At 41.2% G+C, this 24,094-nt stretch overlaps 1 protein-coding gene across 4 annotated transcripts in view; it reads left to right on the top strand.

Annotated features, from left to right (window-relative positions):
* Positions 1-24,094, top strand: part of XYLB (xylulokinase) — a 145,750-nt gene that overhangs the window by 24,298 nt on the left and 97,358 nt on the right. For all 4 annotated transcript variants that reach the window (XM_061556964.1, XM_061556963.1, XM_061556962.1 and 1 more), the window contains 5 exons: positions 1,031-1,096; positions 3,320-3,392; positions 8,569-8,687; positions 17,226-17,307; positions 19,264-19,304. In XM_061556964.1, the coding sequence (XP_061412948.1) occupies positions 1,031-1,096; positions 3,320-3,392; positions 8,569-8,687; positions 17,226-17,307; positions 19,264-19,304 (381 nt within the window). The remainder of the gene's footprint in view (positions 1-1,030; positions 1,097-3,319; positions 3,393-8,568; positions 8,688-17,225; positions 17,308-19,263; positions 19,305-24,094) is intronic.

Below are 24,094 nucleotides of genomic sequence, written 5' to 3'. Positions count from 1 at the left end.
CCCCTTCCGTAACCTTTTCCCTAAATTCCTCTCCGGTCTATCACGTGGCCTGCTGTCAGTCAGGGCTGCTGTAAGCTGCAGATCCCCTTCCCTGCCAGCAGCCAGTGCTATGCTACTACGTGGCCAATTCTATGTCACTACACATGGATATCGACAGTTATGTTGTTATATTTAATATTTTTATTGAGTAAGTTTGTGTGGCAGTTATTCTCAATTTGGCAGTTTGGAATATCATGCTAACACGTCTTGGCCTTCTCTTGCAGATGGAGCAGGAGAGTGTCTAATTTCACCTGACAGCCAATTGCACACTCACATTCCCTGAAGCAATATATTATATAAAGTGTACAGATAACATAATAAATCGGCAATCCAGCAGCTACTGTATTTGAATATAAACACAATCCAAGCATATTTAGCAAATATGCCAAATTAAATTGAATTCAAGTGCAATATGGAAATAGTTTGAAAATGCATAAACTGTTCACACAACAATGTTAACACTGCATATACAGCATTCACATTAAACTCAACGCAAAATTAACTTTTAGTAATGTTTTACAATAGTAATTTTATTCAGCATTTGAATCTGCACAGAGACTCCGTGCTATGTTTGAGACTCAAGGTATTCTAGCCTACAAATGTTGTTCTGTCGTGATGGGGTTTTTTGTCATTTACAGATTGGATTTGACCCACTTAGAAATATAACCTGAAAACCTACAGGCGTATGAATGGACAACTGCCTTTTCTATCTAGCTCTATGCACAGCTATATAAAAGCATGTATTCAGCGTTCAGCCGCTCTCTATAACCCGACTATGCAGCTCTATCGCTCGCATGCAGCACAGGGCAAAGATGCATTTGTGTGTGTTATGCTTGCAAGGTCATAATAGTGGAGTGGGAAGGGATTGTGTGTGGGTGGCGGGGGGGGAGGTAGGAGGGGGTTTGGTGAAATAAATAACTAAATGCCTCACATTCAACGACATGTTGCTCATTTGTCCTTGACGCATGGAACGCGCATTCTGTTCCCTCAGCGATTCACGGGGAACCAGATCGCCAAGGTTTACCGCACTTGGCCCAGGGCATACGAGGACACAGAGGTGAGTGCCGGGAGGAAGCTGCGTCAGGCCGGAACGCCAATCACGGGTGACCCGAGATGCCGTTTAAATGGCACCTCGGAATCATTTAATGGCGCTTCAGAGTCATCTTGCGATTGCAATTGCGCGATGTGAGTTTAATCAGTCGGTCTTCGGGTCCATAAGCTACGCAGCTCTTCACGTCCAAAACGTCCGCGGCATGCGTACATATGTGTACGGCATAATGTGCACACCAGTGGATGCTCATTCTGGGCCGACTAGCCCTGCCCTGGGAATATATAGTAACATCCACAGCTGACCTGTAATAATGTCCAAATTAAAACATTTCAGTGGACATGTAACAATTTCAATGCAAGACTGATATACTTCAGCCACTGGTGAATTTTCCACATTCTTATGGCAAGAGCCATTCTTATTATCGGATGACCTCTGTTGATTTCCCACACAGTGTTCCTCGTTTAGCCAACATGGAGAGACGTTGGGCTAAGTCGCCCTTCGATGAGGGTTTTAACTCATAAACATCCATTTGTGGGGCTAGAAATTCACCGTGGCACTTGGCAAGATCTATCTGAATTAACAGGCAGTATCTATTTGCAGTTTTTTTGAATGGGTGAACAACAGCTCAACTTGTTAACTGTCATAATCATCAATAGCCTGTCTAATTGATTGACAATCACGTTTTATACACATCAAAATGCAAGGGGAGGGGGGGGGGTGAGTGGTCAGTGTGGCAGTGGTTGTTAGCATGCTGCACTCTGCACCCGTCGACCTGGGTTTAATTCCCACCCATGGCCAACATCAGTGGACTGGGCCTGCTCCTCAGACCACCCCCTTTATCAGGCCGCAATAACTGGTGTGGTGAAGAATGGTTGAACAACCCGCTTGACGGACACGCCATGGGGGCCTCTAAAATAACATTATCGAAACGGCAGACTGTCAAATAAGGAGGGACCGCTGTTTTACACGTGTTTATTTTAATGTTTAAGCCTTTAAAAATGGCATTACAGTGTGAGGCAGCAGCATGGCTACCCACCGGGTGGGGGAGACCATTTGTCATCTTTTCATACATGACCCTGAGCTCCTACTCACTGTGGCTTTGATGCTATCAAAGTGCAATCTAAACGCAAAACACAAAGGCTTCTTGGCCAGCTGGAAACCTAACCGTTGTCACACGATTGTCACGAGTGATTGGGCCGTGCAGCATTTCAAAAACCTTTATTACAAGGATGTGCAGAATGCTTTACCCTTTACCAAGAGCACTCCCTGCCGAACCCCCCCCCCCCCCCCCCCGTCATTGCACCTCACATCCACAGAATTCCACTCTTCTCCTGTGCACACCTCTTACCCACTCCATTAACCCTTCTCAACCTCACTCAGATGATTTTGATGGCTAATGCTCTTTGGGAAAGAAGGTTTGAGGGCTCCGGACAAGCTGTGATGAACGAGGTCACAATCTGTGACCGATGTCCCTGCGTGGCAGTGTCTGATGAGCGTCACTCAACGTAGTAGGTCAGATGTTTCGATAACGGAATGCAGTCGGCTAAAAGACACATACTCTCGATGTGGTTCTAGTTGGACCTTTGGTAGGGCATTAAACTAATTTGGAAGGCTGATGGTCTACTTAGCCATTCATCCATATGCGGTCGGTAAAATAAATTCCAATTTGCGGTAAGTCAACAATAGTCATCCTATGCGGAAACATGTCCCCACCACAACAATTCAATTTCTACCACTGGCCCAGGTTGCCAATGGAGAAGAGCGTTGCCCCACTACTTGTTTGACTGACTTAAAAAAGAAGGTTATATGCCTGCACAACTCTACAGTGTCATATAATTATTGACTTATGCAAAAACTGGATTTCATATTATCACAGACATTTAAAATTGCTTTACCCAGAATTGCTGGATAATTCCAGTCCATCATGCAAAAACTCGCATACTGGACTGGATTGTTCAGAATCCGCCATATTTATAAAACACACACGCACACACACACGCAAGTGTTCATTTTTTTTTATCCCAGTAGCTTATCACATGGTTAAGGTCAGAGGACATTATCACTCATTTGCTGTGCTTGCTGGGGCAGATAATGCTTTGGCTGGGGGCCTGGGCTCTTGACCTCTGCACGTACCAACTCTTCTAGCCCAATTCATGCCTTGCACTGTGGAGAAGCCACACACATGTGTTGTGGTAACCCACTCGCCTTTCCTTTCTGTTGAACCTGCAGCGGATCTCACTGGTGAGCAGCTTTGCTGCATCCCTTTTCCTCGGTGACTATGCAACGATTGACTACAGTGATGGTGAGTGCATTGCCAAGCAAAAGGGACCTTTTTCTCAATGGGCACTCACCTGGCTCGGTATTAAGTTCACTGATGATGCATTGATGAATTCAATGAATGAATGATTCATTTTCCTCCCTCTTGCCAATTTACCTGATTGCATTGTCAGTTCACATCCGTCTTTGTCCCTCTCTACACAACAATTGACCTTATGTACAGGCATTGGGGGCTTACAGTCTGGATAGCTTTGTCGTTATCCAGGCTGGTTTCATTACAAAAGCTGTCCAGTCATATATGTTTTCTGTCATCTGCTGGAGCACACAGCCCATTATAAAGTAGTGAAAAAAAGCTTGTGCTAGTACATTATTGTGCTCAAATGTCAACCAATATACAACACTTCAAAAATACCCACAACAAGCCAGAGACGTCTTGCAAAAGAGGTAGTGAATCTCAATGGGATCTTACCTTGTTATATTCAATTGAGATGTGCCGTTATGCACAGGCATGCCCTGATACAAAATGTATGCCCTCATGAGCCCATGCTTGTCCTTAAACCCACGGTGCCAATTGAACAAATATCTGCTCTTCCATTCAATATTTGTCCTCATGAAATGATCTATCGTCAAAACGTGCCCATATGCCATGCAAGCTCCCTTGTGAGCAGATATGAGATATGTGCCTTTATTCCCCACTGTGTCCTTATGCGTCGGTGTGTGTCCTTGTGACCCAACATGTGCCCTTTAACGTCAGTGTATGCCCTATACTCCTGCCCCCTCTATCCTCTCCTCTATTATTCACTCATATGTCAATAACAATCAACAGAGATTTTTTTTCCTCTGTAATAATTCCATAAAAATTGCCATTATATTACACTATGTAACACATCTTAAAGAATAGAGTTTTGGAAGGGCACATAAGTGCTTTATTTTGTTTTATTGTTGGCCTCACGAGGAATATGAGCCCTGGCCAAGCATTAATCAAATTGGCCAGAGTGGGCATGAATTATGAAAGAAATCATTGCCTGACCGCATGTCAAGTGCTTTTGAGCCAAAGCCGCATACGTTTGTATTTTTTTCAAGCAATACTTGGTCTTGTTTGGTGCCATAAAATGACATGTGATCATAAGGGCTTGCCCTGCTGGAGTTATTGTTGTAATGAAATCATGGAGGTGCAACTCACACACGCAGAAGATGCACTTAAGTAACTTTAAAAGCATGGGATATACAAGACAGAGCAGAAATAGTCTGCCGAGTTATATTTTGTAGCATCACTTTGTGAACTGCGCATCTGTACAAGCACTTTTGTGCGCAAGGAATGTGAATATATATTAATGGTATAACAAAAAAAATTAAGCATTAAGGTGAGCTAACAAGTATACATTTTGCAGTGGGATTTTTTTCACACAGATTGAACCACTTAACTTCCTGTTCATAGAGTGGTTGGTGTGAGCCACGCCTTCAAAAACCACACATTGGGGGAATGTTTTGGTTTATTTGTTAATATTCGGCATGCCATGAGTCAACCCCCCCACCCCTACTTAGCCTTACCCACCCCCAACGGCATTCAATTAATCACACCAATCGGGTTGCAATTTGAGTCCAGAATTGATAATCGGTTTTGAGTTTACCATCTACTCTGTATATTTAAAAAAACAAATTCGCTGCATTTATTAAAGTTTTGTCCTTTCACTGCCCATGCATTATTTGATGCTTGTCATTAACTGTTTTGTGAATACATTTAATTGATAAATAGATGCGTTGTGACATGTCTAGTCTATATATTTGATCAGTAGCTTTAGTTATATCACTCGACTCGTACGTTCAATTGCAAGGTCAAATCCTCGGTGGTCAACTCAGCCTGTCATCTCCCTGCCATCAATAACATGAGCACCAATAGAGACTGGCAGTGTTTGACAGGCAAAGACTGGCCCTGCTCTTGGATTAGGTTGTGTCCATGACTGGCTTAGATCCACCAACAGAGAAGATCAGCAACACACCTTTGCTTGTTTAAATAGGTAATTATTATTATACGTATTTATCCAGGAAAGCCTCACTGAGACTCATGACTCTCTTCAAGGAAGTCTTTGACTTTTGACTTCTGACATTGGTTAAGGAATATGGAAACAGTGCTAACAGCCATGCCCTTTTACCACCTTGGGCACAAAAGGTTTCTGAGAGATTGAGTATCCATTGTAAATGTGCTATAGCTCCCATTCACACGACATTATTGAAACGATATCTCTCAGCCTTAAACATTGCTTTTATAGCCTCGGCAGCCATGCTTATCGAGATATTGACGGGTACCTAAATTGTGCTCAAGACTTGCGATTGTTCCTTTAACCTTATGTGTATGTGAGGCCAAATAAAACATATTTTTCGATGCCTGCTGCATGCATACAATTTGACAATTTGCATTTATATAACATCTAAATGTGACCACGTCTCTACACGTGGGAGAGACATGCAGAGAAGGGGAACCAAGGGAAAAAATATCAAAACAAATTAGGAGATGCGGTTGGGGGGCAGAATGAGACAGAAAATAAAGTTGAAGGCATGGTAGGATGTGATGGAAAACAATTTCCTAGAGGAGATACTGGAAGTCATCGGCAGAAGAGAAAAGAAATGGTCTGTAGCCTCGACTTGAATTTTTAATTGTAAGTCAAGCTCACTTTAGCAATGGTGCCACCAGGCCAAATATATAGTATTCATGATCACATTCTAAATCAGACAGAATATTGCCTGATCGTTTATGCCATTATATTTGATTGAGTTTTTGCCCACCTGACGATAGGCATTCACCAACGCCCATGAAATCCCGGTTGATGAGCATAGAGCCAGGGAAACAGGGCCTGATTTTGTTAAAGGCATTTTATAGAAATAACACTGTTACAATTACATTGTCTGCAATAGGCATCTCAATTCGCCATGAAATGGTCATCTTACAAAAAACTAAAGACAATCAGAATCAACGCTGTGGACAGCTAGCATGTCATTTTGCACCATGCCTACGGATTCCATGCATTTTCACAATTGTGATTAAATTAAGAAAGCACTTACATTTAATCTGATTTATACCGCCTCATAAGCTGTGCTTTTTTGTAAATCTCTCATTCGCTGCATTAGCGTTTGCATATTATGTACTATGCATAGATGTATATGTTTAAACAATTCTCATGTGATATATGTACAACAACTTCTTGGTTTTTTCGGTAAAGTCACGTAGAATGGAAGTAATAAAATAATAAAAATAAAACATAATAAAATAATTCTCACGACGTTTCGGCTACAACGCAAGCAGCCGTCTTGTAGCCGAAACGTCGTGAGAATTATTTTATTATGTTTTATTTTTATTATTTTATTACTTCCCTTCTACGTGACTTTACCGAAAAAAACAAGAAGATGAATCCCTGCAGTCACGAAAGCTTTAAATCGAAATTTATGTACAACAAATCATGCGTGGCAGATTAAATTGTTTTAAATCTGTATATGTTGTTTGTCATTCTTTCACTTGACCCCTGTGAGACCTATAAGCCATATAACGCACCACGATGCTTCAAATAAATACACTCTTGAATCAATACTCTTTGGTTCTTTCGGTAAAGTCACGTAGGTATAAAATAAGATAAATCACGACGTTTCGGGCGCAACACAAGCGTCCATCATCAGGTGGGAAAGCATGGTCTGCTGCTGAAGCAGACTGTTTTAAAAGGTTTGAAATGGGTGTAGCCCAAGGGTTATAAAGAGGTGGCCGGGGCTAGTGATGTTAATGTGAGAAATTAGCATGTAACTAAGCTACACCCATTTCAAACCTTTTAAAAACAGTCTGCCTCAGCAGCAGACCATGCTTTCCCACCTGATGATGGACGCTTGTGTTGTGCCCGAAACGTCGTGATTTATTTTATTTTCTACCTACGTGACTTTACCGAAAGAACCAAAGAGTATGGATTCCTGCAGTCACGAAAGCTTCAAATCAACTCTTGAATCAAATTTTGAACCATGAAAGCAGGACAGTTTATTGAATCATTTACAGGCCTACTTTGCACAAGGTACACATACATAGTAAAGTACTTGGTACAATTCAATATATTGGCCCATACCTGTTGAAATAGATATACATTGTAATCATTTCCTCAATTCGCGTTTATAATGCATGGTACACTCTCGACAATAAACAAGATCGTACTGCCCGACGTTACGGGTCGTATGCGTCCTTAATTACAGAGCCGTTTTTTATATTACAGGGTTGGCCATTCTCTTTTAATAAACACGCGGTGTGAGGATAAAATGAGTGGGGGGGGGGGGTATCAAATATGGTATAATGTATTTACATTCCTAATATACAGTATGTGTTTTAAAATGAATAAACTGGTATAAGGGGGCTGGGTTAGTGGTGCAAATGAAGTTACATTTAATCCATCAACAAATGCACCCTGCAGATAAAATACATTATCCAAGTGTAATATGAGTGTCCAATAGATGTCAAAATGTACATATTGTCTTCTAAACCCTGGGGATACAGTATTTAAGGAAATATGAATTATTCTTGTGCTGTAAGTTGCCTTGGGATGAATGAGTAACACACATTCAGTACTTTATTCGTTTTCGGTTTTATCATTATTTTTTCTTTGCCAAAGATTCAGGATGTGCCGAGACAGATGTGTGAAAAATGTTGTTAATAGCAGAATTTGTTTGACCATTTTCATGCTGAACGTGTGTCAATTGATTTCATTTAATAGATTTGTTAATTTGTCTGTTAATTGTTCGACAACAAAGAGGAGGGCAGTTAAGAGTATTGAGTAATTAAGTTGAACCCCGTTGATTTAAATCTAGCCTCCTTTTTTAGCTCGCCACTAAAGTATCCCACAGAATGTTTCCATTTTCATAACCACCAACCACACAGTCACCACATTGTGAGTGATTTCGCCGGATGTTCGCTAACACGCGTGCGCATATTCGTTTCATAAAGATTTTTAATAGAGGCTCTTAAGAGTCCATCATTCTACAAATGTTACCCGTAAGGTGTTGAGCCTCATGGGGATACACCCGGATGCCTACTTGTTCTGTTGCTAGCAACGTATGTATGTACGTATGTTGAACTTCTTTCGCACTGCACGTAGCTAAGCGTGCCTCCCTCCTGACTGGCAAGCTGCAGTAGCTGACGACACATGTGGGGCACCTGTGTGTGTGTGCGCTGGCAGGCTCGGGGATGAATCTTTTGGACATTCGAAAGAAGTGCTGGACCAAGCGCTGCCTGGATGCATGTGCTCCCAACCTTGCTGAGAAGCTTGGGGAGCTTGTGCCGTCGCACACCGTGCTGGTACATACATCTCTCCCTGTCACCACCCCTGCCTTTATTTACAGCCAAACCTTCACAGATATATTTCATCATGGACCACAGCATAAATTAGTATAACCTCTAGCAGTTAGTTCCATTGGTGTGATGGTCAGCACACTAGACTTGGAATTCACATATCACCAGTTCCTATCTCCTGAAGGGGCAGTTAAAACAATAAGCAAGTTTCTTCATTTGCCCCATCTCTGTCCGCCAAGCAATATAAATGGATGCACCACAGTCAATCGGCAGCTCTTGTGTGGTGGGGTAAAGCAATAGCGGAGCCAGGATTTTCAGGTAGGGGGGGAAACTCCTCCAGCAATTAAAAATGATAGGAGTTGTTAGTAAGTAAGGACTTGTCCCTTGCTTTTTATTCGACGCGTGTGCGACGATGGCGCAGCCATCGATCGAGGGTCGAATTCGAACCGTGTTGTGTGATCGGCATCGCGCTCGCTGAATCGGCATCGCGCTCGCTGAATGCCTTCAGGGAAGTCGTGTACTGTATACGCAACTGCGCACAATTCTGAGTCACTTATAACTGCTTTGCCGTTACTTATTGCCAATTATGGACTCAAGACTATTGTCCTATTATCTCATAGAGTCCCTGTCACGTAATAATATGCTACACAGTGGCAGTGGGGGTCGCAAAATGCCGATTTTATTACTAATAAACCCCAATGATCTGACCACAGTTAGGGATTTCGATCGGATCGTTGTGGGGGCATGTGCCACCCCACCCCCACTGGCTCTGCCAGTGGGGTAAAGTGTGGGTATTCCCACTTCTATGATTGTGGCCAGCATTGCAGAGTAGGCCAAATATGCTGTAGGTGGGCTCTCTAAAGCGCCTTCTATTGGAGTTCCTTTTCCCAGCAGTGGCATGATTAAGCAGTTGTTCCAATTGCCATGGTGAGGGGAAATCAAACCGGTGATCTCTGCATTTATTTCATCACTCCATATCCATGGTGGGCATCTTCGTGGACACGTTCTCTCCTTTGGCTATCACTCAGCTATTTAGTCTCGATCATCACAATAATCTCTTCCAGCATATTGGTATATTTATGTTCATGATTCAGTTCAGTTTTCCAAAAGCACTCCAAACCTACCCCATATGTATATTTAATTCCTATAATCCCCGTTCATCTTCAATAACTGCCATGTGAATATATATAGATATACTGTAGATAATAGACAACAGGAAATTATAGAAGAATTTAATACATAAAGCTGAAAAGTAGGCCTCGAGATAAATGAGCACAACGAAAGTCTGGCATCTAAATTGTGCTAAGCAATGGGAGACGTCTGATTTTAGACTTGGCAGTATATCTCTGGTTTTCGCGTCTGCAAGCAAAATGTTTTAAGTTTCAATTGACTAATATCAAATCATATTTTCTCGGGTGAAAGAAATATGCAAGCCCGATAAAAGATGTGCACAGTGCGTGGTATACATGCATTGCGATTGAACGCGTGGTTTTAGTTGTTGGTTGACAACTATGCACAGGATGTACACTTTAGCAACCCAGATGTGCTGCTGTGTGTATGTCCAGACTGTGTATAAGAATTACTTAAGGATCTGTGACTTGCCATTGTATAGTATACCCTCTTCCTCCTACCTCCCTTTGCATGTGTGTGTATTGTTGCCTTCCTCGTGATAAAAAAACATCATTACAAAATGCAGTCATTCCATTAGGCATCTTCGTTTGTAGATTTTCATAGGATCATATGGTCAGTTGCTGAAATTTTCCTAGATGCGTCAACGGGAAACAATACTCATCAGTGACTCCAAAGATAAGGGTTATGTAACTAATAGCTTCTAAACAAAACATCTCACACAATCAATGGCTTTTGCAACATTAAGTCAGCCAGCTCAGCTCGCTGGAGACATCGTTGAGAAGTGGGCTTATGGTAAAACCCATTGAAGCCGGAATCATTTGGGGAAAGGACTTTCTCGTTATGGGGCATGCCCTGCATGATGGAAATAAGTCATTCATGAATGCTCAATTACTACATGCACACATAATTAACACCAAACACATTTAATGAACACTTCAAGTCTTAATCACAATTAACTAAATGTTTACAATGTAATATTTTCAATTCGATAGCATTTATCAATTGTACTGCACAGTTTAATCCAAGTCACCACCATGGTTGATGAGATATATTAAGGCTAAAACATTTTCTGACGGAATTGAACAATTGATTTAGTTTGTTGGTAAAATAAATGTAACATAACAACAAGAGAGAGCACAGGCAAAGCAGTGGATGACGGGGCATCCTCGAGCGTGTGTTTTTCAACTTTCATACAGCAGATAAGTGAACAGCTTGAGAATTGTGAGCGCACAAACGCATTTAAACTATTATAGAAAAAAAATTATAGAAAAAAAATAGAAAAATAATAATAAATCACGACGTTTCGGAGGCAACACAAGCTTCCGTCTTCAAGTCTTCAGGTGGAACCGTCACAGCTCAATTGCTGTGTATCAATCAATGGCTTGAAGACGGAAGCTTGTGTTGCCTCCGAAACGTCGTGATTTATTATTTTATTTCTATTATTTTTCTATTATTTTATTATTATTCTTTTTTTGCCTACGTGACTTTACCGAAAAAACCTAAGCGTATGAATCCTTGCAGTCACGAAAGCTTCAAATCTAGAATTATGTGTACTATATGTGTGCTGTATTACAATTGTTGGGGGTAGCGTCTTACACCTTCGTGTGTTGACAAACGCATCTCAGATCTCCTTGTACTCGACTGATCTATGCGATGTGAATGCACAACTCCGTAGCCTACCATGCACAGCTCAATAGGTGCACCAATCACGTCTCGACCAGTGGTGTTATCATCCTTTCTTGCCTTATCCTAACCAAGCCCAATCACTTATCCTTAACAGTCAATGTGATATTTTTGATTTAAAGCTTTCGTGACTGCAGGGATTCATATTCTTGGTTCTTTTGGTAAAGTCACGTAGAAGGGAAATAATAAAATAATACACATATAAAACAATAAAAATTTCCACGACGTTTCGACTGCTTGTGTAGCTTGTGTTGCAAGCAACAAGCACATCTGAAACACGGCAAAACTGATTCTTCCGCCGTTGCCGATCATTGCTACAACTCTGTGGGATCTCATGAAATTGTCTTTTCCGAGACTAAGGTGCTCTGCAAGCCTCCTGGCTACCATCAAAGGTTTGTACACGAGGCCATCCAAATATACAAACACAGGCATAATTTCAACCGTGATGATGGGTACAAACTTAGTAATCATTGGAAAGATGTTATTAACCATGCAAAAAAGATTTAACTACACATATTTGGAGCATTCCTGGCAGCGATTTCAGCCGCACCACCTCTACATAACAATAGGCTCAGTCAACCATTCTACACAACAAAGACTAATTTCCTGGCAGCGATTTAAGCCACATCATCCCTCCATAACAAAAAGGCTCAGTCCCTTTTACATGCACCTTTACATCATCCGCACCTAGTTTACACAACAAAGGCTCTTTCCTAACAGCGTGCTTCAGCCGCACCGAACCTCACAAAAATAATATTCAGGGCTTATCTTGGCTCCTCCCACCCTCAACTAGTATATATAAAAATACGGTTTTCTTGGAATTTCTCTCACTTGATATAGCTATCGTGCTATGACTGTTCCACCTGAAGATGGAAGCTTGTGTTGCCTCCGAAACGTCGTGATTTTATTTTATTTAGATTTTACTTTTATTAATTAAAAAAATTTTACCTACGTGACTTTACCGAAAAAACCTAAGAATATTTACCGAAAGAACCAATAATATAGTCAATGGGATGTTTCTGATTTGAGTTTGTTTCCTGATCCACACATTTTTTTTTACTGTCTTTGAGGTGTAATTACAAGCATGTACCTCTCCATGCTGCTTTGTGTACCTTTCAGATTTTGTTCAATTAGTCAATGTCCATGATTCTGATCCATTTGTCTGACCTGGTCACATACACTGATGGTGCATTGAGTGGCAGATTTGTGCCGGGAAGGCGTCACGTGTTAAACAAAAATTAATTGACTCAACTTGACTAAAAACTGTCTTCTTTAAGCACAACTTCAAACTGCTCCCATCCACCTTCATTTAATCAATTTGAACCCGGTGCACCATAATGCACTGCCTGAGGTACGCATATTTTGACGTGTTTTTATTTTGTATCCCTCTAACAGATATCCTCAATTGCTTAGCCTATAGTTGTTTATCGGGTATGCTCCCTTTGTGAAATGTTTAGGTTATGTCTGATTAATATAGCTAGCCTGTAACCAGTAATGTTATTAATATATGTGATGTGCAAATCCCGACATCACAAAATTAATGAGCACATGGTGCTTATGTCTGGTAACAGCTCTTGCTGACCTGCTGTTGTGTGAAAGTGATTGGAATATTACATTATTTACATGCCCCGCTGGGATTGTCTTTTGAGCAACTGGTACATGAATATACCTCTTAAAAGTAAGGTGTTAAAAAATGTGTAGGTCCCAGAAGACGCTTAGCAAGATAAACCAACCATATTATTCAATTTGGTGTAAGGGGAGGAACCTGGTGTGATAGTTACTGACCTGCGTTATCTCACGCTTACACGTGTAGTGACATCGCGGATCTCACTGTGTGGTGCCGGCCCGAGAGAGGCACGGCGTGCGATGTACTCACATCGTGGACACCACGTATGTAGCGACATCGTGAATGTCACTGAGTAATGCCGGCTCTAGCGAGGCACGGCGTGCGATGCATCGTCATCGCGGACACCCCTTAGGTGGGTGCAGTACCAGCCCTAGTGGGGGCTCGGTGAGTGCTGGGATAGCGCTCAGTGGCACCACGCGTGGTGTGCGGTGCCGACTCCTACAGGAGGGAGTGTGAGAGTGTCAGCCATGGGATGAGGTTACCCCAGGCCATGGCACCCTGGTTGACCTTGGAAGGCATGTGACCAGTAAGATCTACACAGGGGCCTCAGGTGGGGGCTAGGGGGTGGTCACGTGTGAGGGTGAGATCCTACGGGAAGGGTTGAGAAACGACAAGAGGTTTCTAGAAGGTGGTCGTGGCCAAGGGCGGGGCCAGCCACGACCCAGCAGCATATACACCGGGGTCCCCACAGGGACCGGGGTTGAGCGTTGCTGTTGTCATCTGAAGACCTACGATCTACGATCTATGTCCAAGAAGAAGTCACCAAAACGTGAATGAGGATCCAAGCCAGGGTCTTGTCCGTTGCAGTTACTCCCAGTAACTAGCGTAGTCAGCCAGGTGGTCCACCACCATAGGTTATCTGGTAAAGGGGCAGTAACCACTTTGTGTTTAATGTGTTGGTGTTAATAAATGTGTGTAGCCTCCAAAGAGTACATCTGCGACTCAGTTGAATCCACTACACACGTAAACTTAATACAAATTATTGACTTAAAGCTTTTGTGACTGCAGGAATTCATACTCTTTTGGTCTTTCGGTAAAGTCACGTAGATAGAAAAATAATAAAAAAAAACATCACGACGTTTCGATCGCAACACAAGCAATCGTCTTCAGGTGAAAAAATACAGCAGGCGGACTGCTGAGGCAGGAGAAATATAGCGGGAGAGCTGCTGCAGCAAGAGGTTATATAATAGGTTTGAGATGTGTGCAACCCAAGGGTAAGTGGGCGGGGCTCGAGATGGAATTTGCATGTAAATGTAAGATCGCAGAGCCTGATATACCTCACGACTGAAGAGGCGGCCATTGTATTGCTAGAGATTCGAGCTTAGCATGTCAATGTGAGACGGCTCCCGCAGCAGCGGCTGTGTTAATGAGAAGATTGGCATTTCAGTGTCAGAGAACTGGGCACAACGCCACCTCGTGGGCAACAAAAAGCTGCGGCGTTGGCCGCTGCACTGTGAGAGACCAGCATGTCCAACGCAAGAGAACCACCGCAATGGTGGCCGTGCCAGTGAGACATTCAGCCTATTAAACAACGAGAGCCACCGCCACATCGAGGAAAAGGGAGCAGCGGCTATGTTAGTGAAACATTTAGCCTGTTAATGTAAAGACATTTAACAAGGTAATGTAACTCCAATCTTACATTTACATGCAAATTCCAGATTGACATGCTAATCTCTAGCAATGCAATGGCGGCCTCTTCAGCACCGTAGTCTAAGGTATATCTGGCTCTCCGATCTTACATTTACATGCAAATTCCACCTCTAGCCCCGCCCACTTACCCTTGGGTTGCATCCATCTCAAACCTATATAACCTGTTGCTGCAGCAACTCTCCCGCTATATTTCTCCTGCCTCAGCAGTTCGCCTGCTGTTTTTTTTTCACCTGAAGACGATTGCTTGTGTTGCGATCGAAACGTCGTGATGTTTTGTTATTCTATCTACGTGACTTTCCCGAAAGACCCAAAGAGTATGAATACAAATTATATGACCCCTTGAAGTGCCATTGCTTTCTTTGTGTATCACAATCAATGGTAAGCCCTACCATAAGTTAAGGTCAATTGACTGCCAACAATATAATATTCATTGGTTATGACTCACCTCTAGCAGACACTCCTGCTCTCCACTGATAGAACATTCGTTAGCTGGATGACCCTGAGTCCATAATAGGGTGGCTCCATTTCTGTTCACTGGTATGACTCACTTATAGTTGGTGGAACATTGCTTGCACATTCATTTGTGTGGACAACCTTTAGCACAAAGGTCCAGGAAATTGTTCTTTGAACAGCGATGCTCCTTAGTAATAAGGAGGATCACTGCTTTAAGCATGGCACATACAAAGCAGCATGGTGCATGACACCTGGCTGCTGCCTCCTTAATGACGGCCGCATTTATTCTGTCATTATTAGGCAGCGCATGCGTGTCAGTTTCAGATGCTCGTAAAATACTTAATTTTGGTGTATTGGGCTTCCTTTGCTTCTGAAAGCATGTTTCCCTGCTAGTTGCAATATCCATGGATTTGCAGTTGCAGCACAGGGAATAACAGCAATAAAACTTAAACAAACTGGTCAGGCGAGTGCGGAATTTAGTTGTAATCACAGTATTGTAATAACAGTGCTCTGTACATGCAGAAAAATCCCAAATGAATCTCAAGGGTGTTTGTGGAGGGACGTGGGGTTTTCAGTTCATCATTTCATATCAGTTCCTTATTTATTTTTGGAAAGAGCTCAATAAATTATAGGATAATATGGGATGCAAATTTATCCCAATGTTTATGTGTACACAAGTAGCATTTTAGGATGATTAATTTGCAGTAACGTTATGAATACATATTAAAAAACAGGATATCTGACAATATACCCTGTGCAATTCCACTAGTGCATTTATATGAATGTATATGTGCACGTGCAGCTGTCGAGAGTTGCTTGCATGCGTCTGATTACGAGCGTCTTTGGATGTGAATGTGCTTGGCTTGCAATAAGAACACTGCGCCACGGCGGTATCTATTGCACAGCGAGAAACGCGTGTTCCATGTCACTGAGGAATTTGAGTGAAAAATAAATGCGTAGATGTACAAAAGGCGCACAATGCAGCTGAAATTCCAGTGTATTATGCATGTTTACACCCGGCCAGTGCACAAGCAGCTATTCTGAAAAGGATTTGACCATATTTCATAGTGCTTTTCTCTCCCATTTCATTAAACCCAGCTTTAATTACAGCTTCGCTTGTACTTTTAAGGCAAAACTTTCAAACATTACCTGGAAATGATTACCCACGACTTAAACCAAGCGTCGTATTTCTCACCCAGTTCTTTTCCATTCTTGCGTATATGGAAATATGTTAAGGAGAAATATGCCAATGTCGAGTCTGGATATATTTATAGATAGGTTGAAAAGTCGTGTCCAAATATAGCTTACATACATATTCGTTGGGTCTTTCGGTAAAGCCATAGGTTCAAAGAAAGTAACAAAATAACCAAAAACTACGATACCTTCGATCGCAACACAAACGGTCGTCATCAGCTTACATACAATTTTAATTTTTGTATTACATTTCATTTTCGACTATAAAAAATCACTTTTTTCATCAGTATAAGCTTCATAACCTTCTTTTATTCCATTATTTTGCATTACAAAAATATTACTTTGGATTTTTTGTTTTGTTAATATAACTATTTCCTTATGGCATCCGTTTGCATTTTCCGGTTATATATGCCTATATATGTTGTTTATATACATATACTGGTGAAATATACATATATACCTATATATAGGGAATGTTTTATATAACCATAATCTGACCATGCTGTTGGGCATATGTTTGGGCTATGTCGGACTAGGTCGGGTGAGACAAATGGGGCATAAGTTCTAAGATTCCTGTGCCACACCTACTCTGTATTTAAACTCTACTCGGCATCCATGGTTCTGGCTTGGTTCAGCAAATAGCCAGTGACAAACCACCCATTCTTTGAGGGGGGCTGCACTGGCGCAGCACGGATATACCAGTGGAAAAGCATTTAACCTAATCATGGGTGTAATGCTGTGCCCATCTCAAAGGCGCAGACTGTGCCAATTGCCCTGTTGGACTATCTCCCTTTCTTATGTTTCAGGGACCGGTGTCTTCATACCTGGTGCAGCGCTATGGGTTCTCTCCCAATTGCCAGGTGGTGGCTTTCAGCGGTGACAACCCAGGTGCGTGGCGGAGTGGCAGTGGTGGCAGCTTCTATTGTCTTACCACTTCCTCTCTGGCCCGAACACATCGGACATGCTTGTATTCGCTGCTCTCTGAATAACTTTGTCGGTTTTCAATGCCACGCTTTGTTTTTTAATACGATGGTGATGGATTGTAACAATGAAAGGATATGCCAAATGTAAATCGAGGGGCTTGCAGATATAATGAGTACAGTTTTTTCAGACCCTGAGGTAATTGGCACCAAAGCAGAGATGGCTTGCTCCGGCAGATGACATAGAAAATGCGGCTCCTGCTGTTACTGCTGGTGTGCTGTTGCTGATGATGATCTTCTTGGTGGTAAAGTTGATGGTAAAGATTCTGGCAATATAATTATGCTGGCGATAGTGCAATACGTGATCTTAATTGGTGAACAAGTCAAAATATATCGGACTTGCAAAGTCTATAGCATATCGTGAACTGCTGTCACAACATGTTGCTTAAAAATACTAATCATGGTGATACTATGTGCAGCACAGCACTTGGAGGACAAATGTTAATGAGTTTAATCCATTCCTTGTCTGACAGCCTCAGAATATTTTTTTTTAGGATTTTATGAAAAAAATGTTTTTTAGTTATTGCTGAATGCATGAAAATATCTACAACTTCTATTTCAGTTTTTGTAATTCATTTCAGTGCCATTTACTCTAATCATAAATGTTCACCTAATGGTTTATTTCCGTGTCATTTTGCTTAAATAGCTCAGAGGTGACGAGGGGTTAGAGGAGGATAGAAAATTGGTGGTTGGGAATTTGGCCACTGCCGTGTCATGGCACATTGAGGCGGTGATTTAAAAAATCCATTGACCTTTCAGATTCCCACAGCTGCCAGGGTCAGAGGGTGTGATTAGATTGGGGGATTAGTGGATTCCAGTGAGCAGGGAGAAATCCTCCCCATGTTTGAGGGTTCAATTAATAAAACGACATAACAGCATTTCACAATGAATAAGGGAGGATTAATTACAAGAACTTCATGAGACTTTTATGGAAATCTTAGAACAGTTTTTTTTGCAAGAGTGATGAGACTCTCAACTAAGAGTGTCGTTATATTTTAGTTAATTTCTATATTTGTAATGAGCATAAAATCCTCGTAAAATAGCTTCATAAAAAAGTATGAATATTTTGTTCAATTGTAGTTTAGATTTATATAAGGGTCTAGATACATGGGAACCAAAATGCAGTGCACTTTGTCCACGTTAGCAGCATATACACAGAGTTATTTATTGAGTTATTTATTGAGTTATTTATTGATTGAAGTACCCTTGTATGTCATATTTTTGCTTTGTTTGGGTTCCCAACAGGCTATGTTTATGTTTTTCCTTTGTAACGAGATTCTTGTGAAAGTTGCAGCGTAAAAATAAACAAATGAGGTAATACCCCGGTTTACGTTGGGGATGCATTCCTAAAAGGTGTGACGAATATCAATACGATGTAAATCAAAGCAATTTTTCAAAATCAACAAAATAATGCACGTATATAGTATATTGTACTCTACAGTACAGTAAAATGGTTCAAAGAAAATATTTTCTTTGAACCATCTACGTGACTTTACCGAAAGACCCAAAGAATATGCAGTCACGAAAGCTTTAAGTCAAGATTTAGTACAGTACATTTCTTAATGTGCGGCGCAAAGTAGCTCGTCTCCAGAGTAGATCGACTTGAAGGCCGAAGCGACGGATGTGGGAATGGACGGATGATGCCGTCAGCGACGTAAGTGTGGGTTGAGGCGACGCAAAACAGGTAGTGGTGTTATTAATAAAGTGACGACGTATTTGTCAAATTATATAAAAGGGGATACATAAATCGGGGTTTTACTCTATAATTATTACTATGATGAAGATTTCGGTGCTGATGATGAAGATGGTGATATAGAGAGGAGCATTGTATAATCTTAATCATGTGCCATGGCCCTTTGCACAGGTTCCTTGGCTGGCATGAGACTCCAATCGGGTGACATTGCGGTAAGGCTCCTAGTGTCTGTGCTGTACTCGTATTTTTCAATTATTCTGTTCATAAGAATTGTTGGAATAATAGGGAAGATTGAGTATTGGCGGTACACGCATACAAATAAATAAATTTTCGTTCCATCAGCCTATTGGCCTTCAGGAGAAATGTTTTCTCATACTACTTACTAAAATAAAATTGCTCCCAATAGTGTATGCCACCTAATCAGATTCGCCCAAAAGTAATGGCATGATGTGGTGGCATTGTAACACATCATGATTCACTCAAAAAAAGTACACATCAGTATCACAGCTTAAAACTCATGTCATTTGCCCAAGAAATACAAATCAGGTGTGTATTTTTTAACAACCCATCCCCTCATGGGTTGTTCAACAACTGGCTCTCAAAAAGGCAATAATATTTTTAACAATGGAAATATGATCTCTGATTGAGTGATCATAGTAATTCAGGGACATATCTCGCTATATATTGGATCAAAATAAGTTACTTGAGCCCTAATTATTCCCAATGTCATAATTATTAATGTGTTGCCTACAAGTAATTGTCTCTACTAATGAGCGATTCAGATAATTATCAATGGCCTTTTGTAGCATGCTGCAGTTTGTTTTATATATCACGAAATATATGTACACACACACGTCAGTAAATTACATTTTCTTGGAAACCATTAATACCTGCGGTTTCCTTTTCTAGAGGTCTTGACCTCAGATTGTCTGTTACCTTTGTAGTTTTTTCGTGGTAGAGTGTGTGGCTTTTGTAGAAAGGAGATACAAGTGCATGCATACAGACTGTATGTAGGCACTAGACATGTTTCTATATAACAGGCGGGCCACTCTAACTCCCAAGACCTCACCTTACCTGCTTTGAACCGGAAATCTGAAATTTTTCCTTATAATGACAGACACTTTTTTGTAGCACAATTTTTATTTTAAAATCCACCATGTTAATGGTCTCACTCTGGTCACAAACTAATGTAAAAAAAATCACGTAAAATGTGAGTTTTATTGGCTAATTCCCACCTATGTGAATGAAACAATATAAATTTGACTGTTGTGTCGATGACTCTCAACGGCAGGATGTGTGAGAAAGTGCTGCCCCCTGTTTTGTAGAACAGGTCACTTGAAGGTATCTCAGTGGTAGTTCCGTGATATCTGCTTCTGTGGGCCATTATCTAACACGAAGGGTTGCACTGCACTGTGAGAAGTCTGAATCGACGCTTAGTCTCTTCACATGACGGAGTTAGTACAACTGGAACAGAATTGGGGGAAATATGTTGTATAAGGCAGCACGTTCATCAATAGCACTGCCTTAAAGCATTGAATTCGTACTCATATGTGGTGGCAAATATTTCTGCCACTGACCTTTTTCGTGTTTATAGGATTTGTGTCGCTGATAATGCTGCAAGATTGTCACAAATTCTCCAGAGGTTCCCATCCATCATTGGCATATCTTTGAGTCAGAATATCAAAGCATTTAACTTTGCATGTACAACAAAATCAACATTGTGGCACTTGTAGTAAATGCAAAGGCTGTGCTTATTAATGCATTGGTTTGTAATTTTATAAGGCTATATTAGAATAAAAATTGCCACCGTAATTTTCCTGTGCATATGTTCAAGCTAATACCTGTATTAGGGGAGGCTGGGTGGCACAGCAAGGCATATAATTGCTGTGCCATGGCACTGGCAAGCACTACTATACTTATTAGCTCAAATATGGGCAATCAATGTATCTAAACCAGGTATTAGAACTGTGAATATTTCAGGCATCGACCCTCCTCATCGAAGGCCATTGCCCAAAAAGGCCATTGTGAGGTTTTTTCTTTTCTTCTTTTTTGTGTTTGTACCCCACTGGCAGCAGTCTGTTAACTGTAATCACAATGTCATCTGCACTGTGGTTTTTCTCTTAGATCTAGCCTCGCCCTGAGGTACGAATGAGTTCAGTCCGACGTTGAATGAGAGGAGAACGTTGAAGTCACGGCAGACATAACTAGGAGGCGTAATCTTTCGGGTACCATTCCTTATCGAACATAGATGGACTCGTCCATCTGACCAACTGCTAAATCGCTGTTCGTGGTGCTGACGTTAGGACAAACCGCCACTTTTTTCAAAATTTCCTTGCTGTGGATTTCACACCTGATGATGATTGCTTGTGTTGCAGTCGAAACGTCGTGAGAATTTTTTTTGTTTTATATTTTATTATTTTATTATTTCCCTTCTACGTGACTTTACCGAAATAACCAAGAATATGTACCATTCCTTGTTGACCGCATGAGCTTTCACTGACTGTTGAAGTTCCAGAAGGATATTTTTTCGTCTTGTAAAATTCCTGCTGTAGCACAACGTTTGAACGTTTTCCCCACTCAAATGAGAATGCGGTGGTGCTTATCCTCAGTCATAGACTCATGGTCGTTGCTTCCACGTCCACTTTCTGGTGAGAGTGACTCGGGTTCGAATTAACAGTAAATGTGATTATTTTATTGAAGTAATGGTCAGAAGTAATTTGTAAATACTTCGTAATTTGTAACGTATTACATGTTAGTTATATACTTTAGGTGGTAATTACATGAAAATGTAAATATATACTTACATTTTTTTAAGTTTGCTGGACATCCCCCCCATCACCGCAAAGACTTTTCCCCTAAGTATTCCGACTTCGAGAGGTTTTATTCTCTCTGCATTGGTAAGAAGATGATATAGCCTTTGGTTTTTGATCAATACATCGGCAAAGTACTGCTTTAATTTATGTAATGGACGCCTCCTATTAGTCTCAACATTATGTGTACAGTTTCTGCTCATTGCTTTGCTATTCCCCGTGGCATTTGTTGAGCGGCTGCCTAGAACCATTTGTTACTGATCTTATACGTCATATTTCCAGCTCACCTGCAGTGCTGGTATTTTCAACTTGCGTTCCAAAATATATATTGTGAGCAGAGTGCAAATTGTCCGCACGGGATGGCTTTTCCAATTAATTTCAATTGCATTACGGAATACTGTAATAACGATAGCAGCATTTTAGTACTCTACCATTGCATTCTGGCATACCTTCAAAATTAAATATCTCTTTACATTTGAGGAGCCCAATAATATAGCAGTGCCCCACTGCTGTTGTGCCATTCTGCTGTTTGTGAGCACACCTTTGTGTGTTGTTAAATCTGTTTTCAGTCTGCACGCATTCTCCTGTTGTAATGGGTTTTCTCATCGCGTATAGAAGTTGGATTTGAATTATTGTTGCCTATAGGCAAGTGCTATTGGGGGTGACTGTAATATAGAGAGTTAAGCCCTCCATATATTGACTCCCAGAGGCATAAATAAGGCAGCAGTGAAAAAGTATGACTGTACTCTACTGGTGAGTCATAATGAGGATGAAACTAATCTGCAGTACTGCTGCCTGTTGGGATGGTCACATTTTTACAAAAAATGTATTGATGGCCTAAACAATAATTATGACCACATTCAGCTCTGTCGAGCTGTTGGATTAGACACGTTCGTACATGCAATGTGGTGATCACGTGACACGCATGCAAGGCATGATGGGATTAGTGCCTTCTTTGCTTTGTGTATTGTTAAATCTACGACCAAGCTCCGCAATTATTTAAACTGTTCAATGGATCAAATATGGTCTTTGAAATTCACCTGAAATGAAATGTCCCACAAAACAATTGTTGACGATCAAATGGATAAATAATTTCTTCATTTGGAGAGATTAAAGCTTACCGATTTGCAATATGTCTTCATGCAATACCTTCATACGAGTATAGAGCATCCACCTTGTGACTGAGACAAACATAAATTAAGAGATTGCATGACCAACAAAGGTATTAATTAAATTATGATTAAATTCAAGTGTTCACATGGGGCTGCACCAGCAGGACAGCTCAAATCCCTGAATTCATCCATTTGTGTGTGCTGCCAACAGATCCATCACTGTCGAGCCGTAACACTCACATCACCCGAAGCAGACCTAAGCCAAAATTCAACATCACCCCTGCTGCTCTCAGAGCCCTGTATGCATGTGATGACGTTGTTATAAAACTTTCCAACAAAAGTGCTGTGTTGGACTGGAAAACGGGCTTGTGTAAAGAGTAAGCAGTCAGACAACTGTGTGACGTCTCTTCTTGCTGTGCAGTTGACCTCGCAGCAAGACATCAACAAACAGCCGAGGATTTGTGACACTTTTATCAGTCTGTGTGACTTGCCTGAGAATGTAAAAAAATTACCTCATTACCCAAACTCCTCAGACACAAACCATCTATTTCCTGCCCAGGGTACAACAATGGTATCAGTCTATAGTTTTCCTTCCGAATTAAACTTGGTATACTCTTTGGTTCTTTCGGTAAAGTCACCTAGGTATCCGTCACGTAGGTATACGTGACTTTACCCAAAGAACCAAAGAGTATGGATCCCTGCGGTCACGAAAACTTCAAGTCTAGATTAAACTTGGTATATTTGGCCATCGTTCCTTCATTCGTCCGTCCCCTGCCGACTGACATTAAGGACACAAATCATGCCCCACAGCTGTTTAAAAACCTTTGGCTTGCAGGTCTGCAGGGTTTTTGTATTTTACATTAGATATCAGTTCCATATTTCTAGTAATTCCCAATAAAGGTGACCTACATGTACAACCACACTTCTTTTGTGCCCAGACAGAACAGACTCCATCCACTGCAACATTCCTAAAGTGTGGTAAAACTTGTGTTCAACCTCAAAAGTTGCATATCCAACGTATGCCACTAAATCCAGATGAGTGACGTGGCTATGGACACGTGTATGAGTCTTTGTATATAC

Source organism: Lethenteron reissneri, chromosome 23 (assembly GCF_015708825.2).
Source record: "Lethenteron reissneri isolate LAM-NWPU_2019-01 chromosome 23, ASM1570882v1, whole genome shotgun sequence".
Taxonomy (NCBI): Eukaryota; Metazoa; Chordata; class Hyperoartia; order Petromyzontiformes; family Petromyzontidae; genus Lethenteron; species Lethenteron reissneri.
Note: the sequence above shows the minus strand (reverse complement) of the source record. Positions and strands in the feature narration are given on the sequence as shown.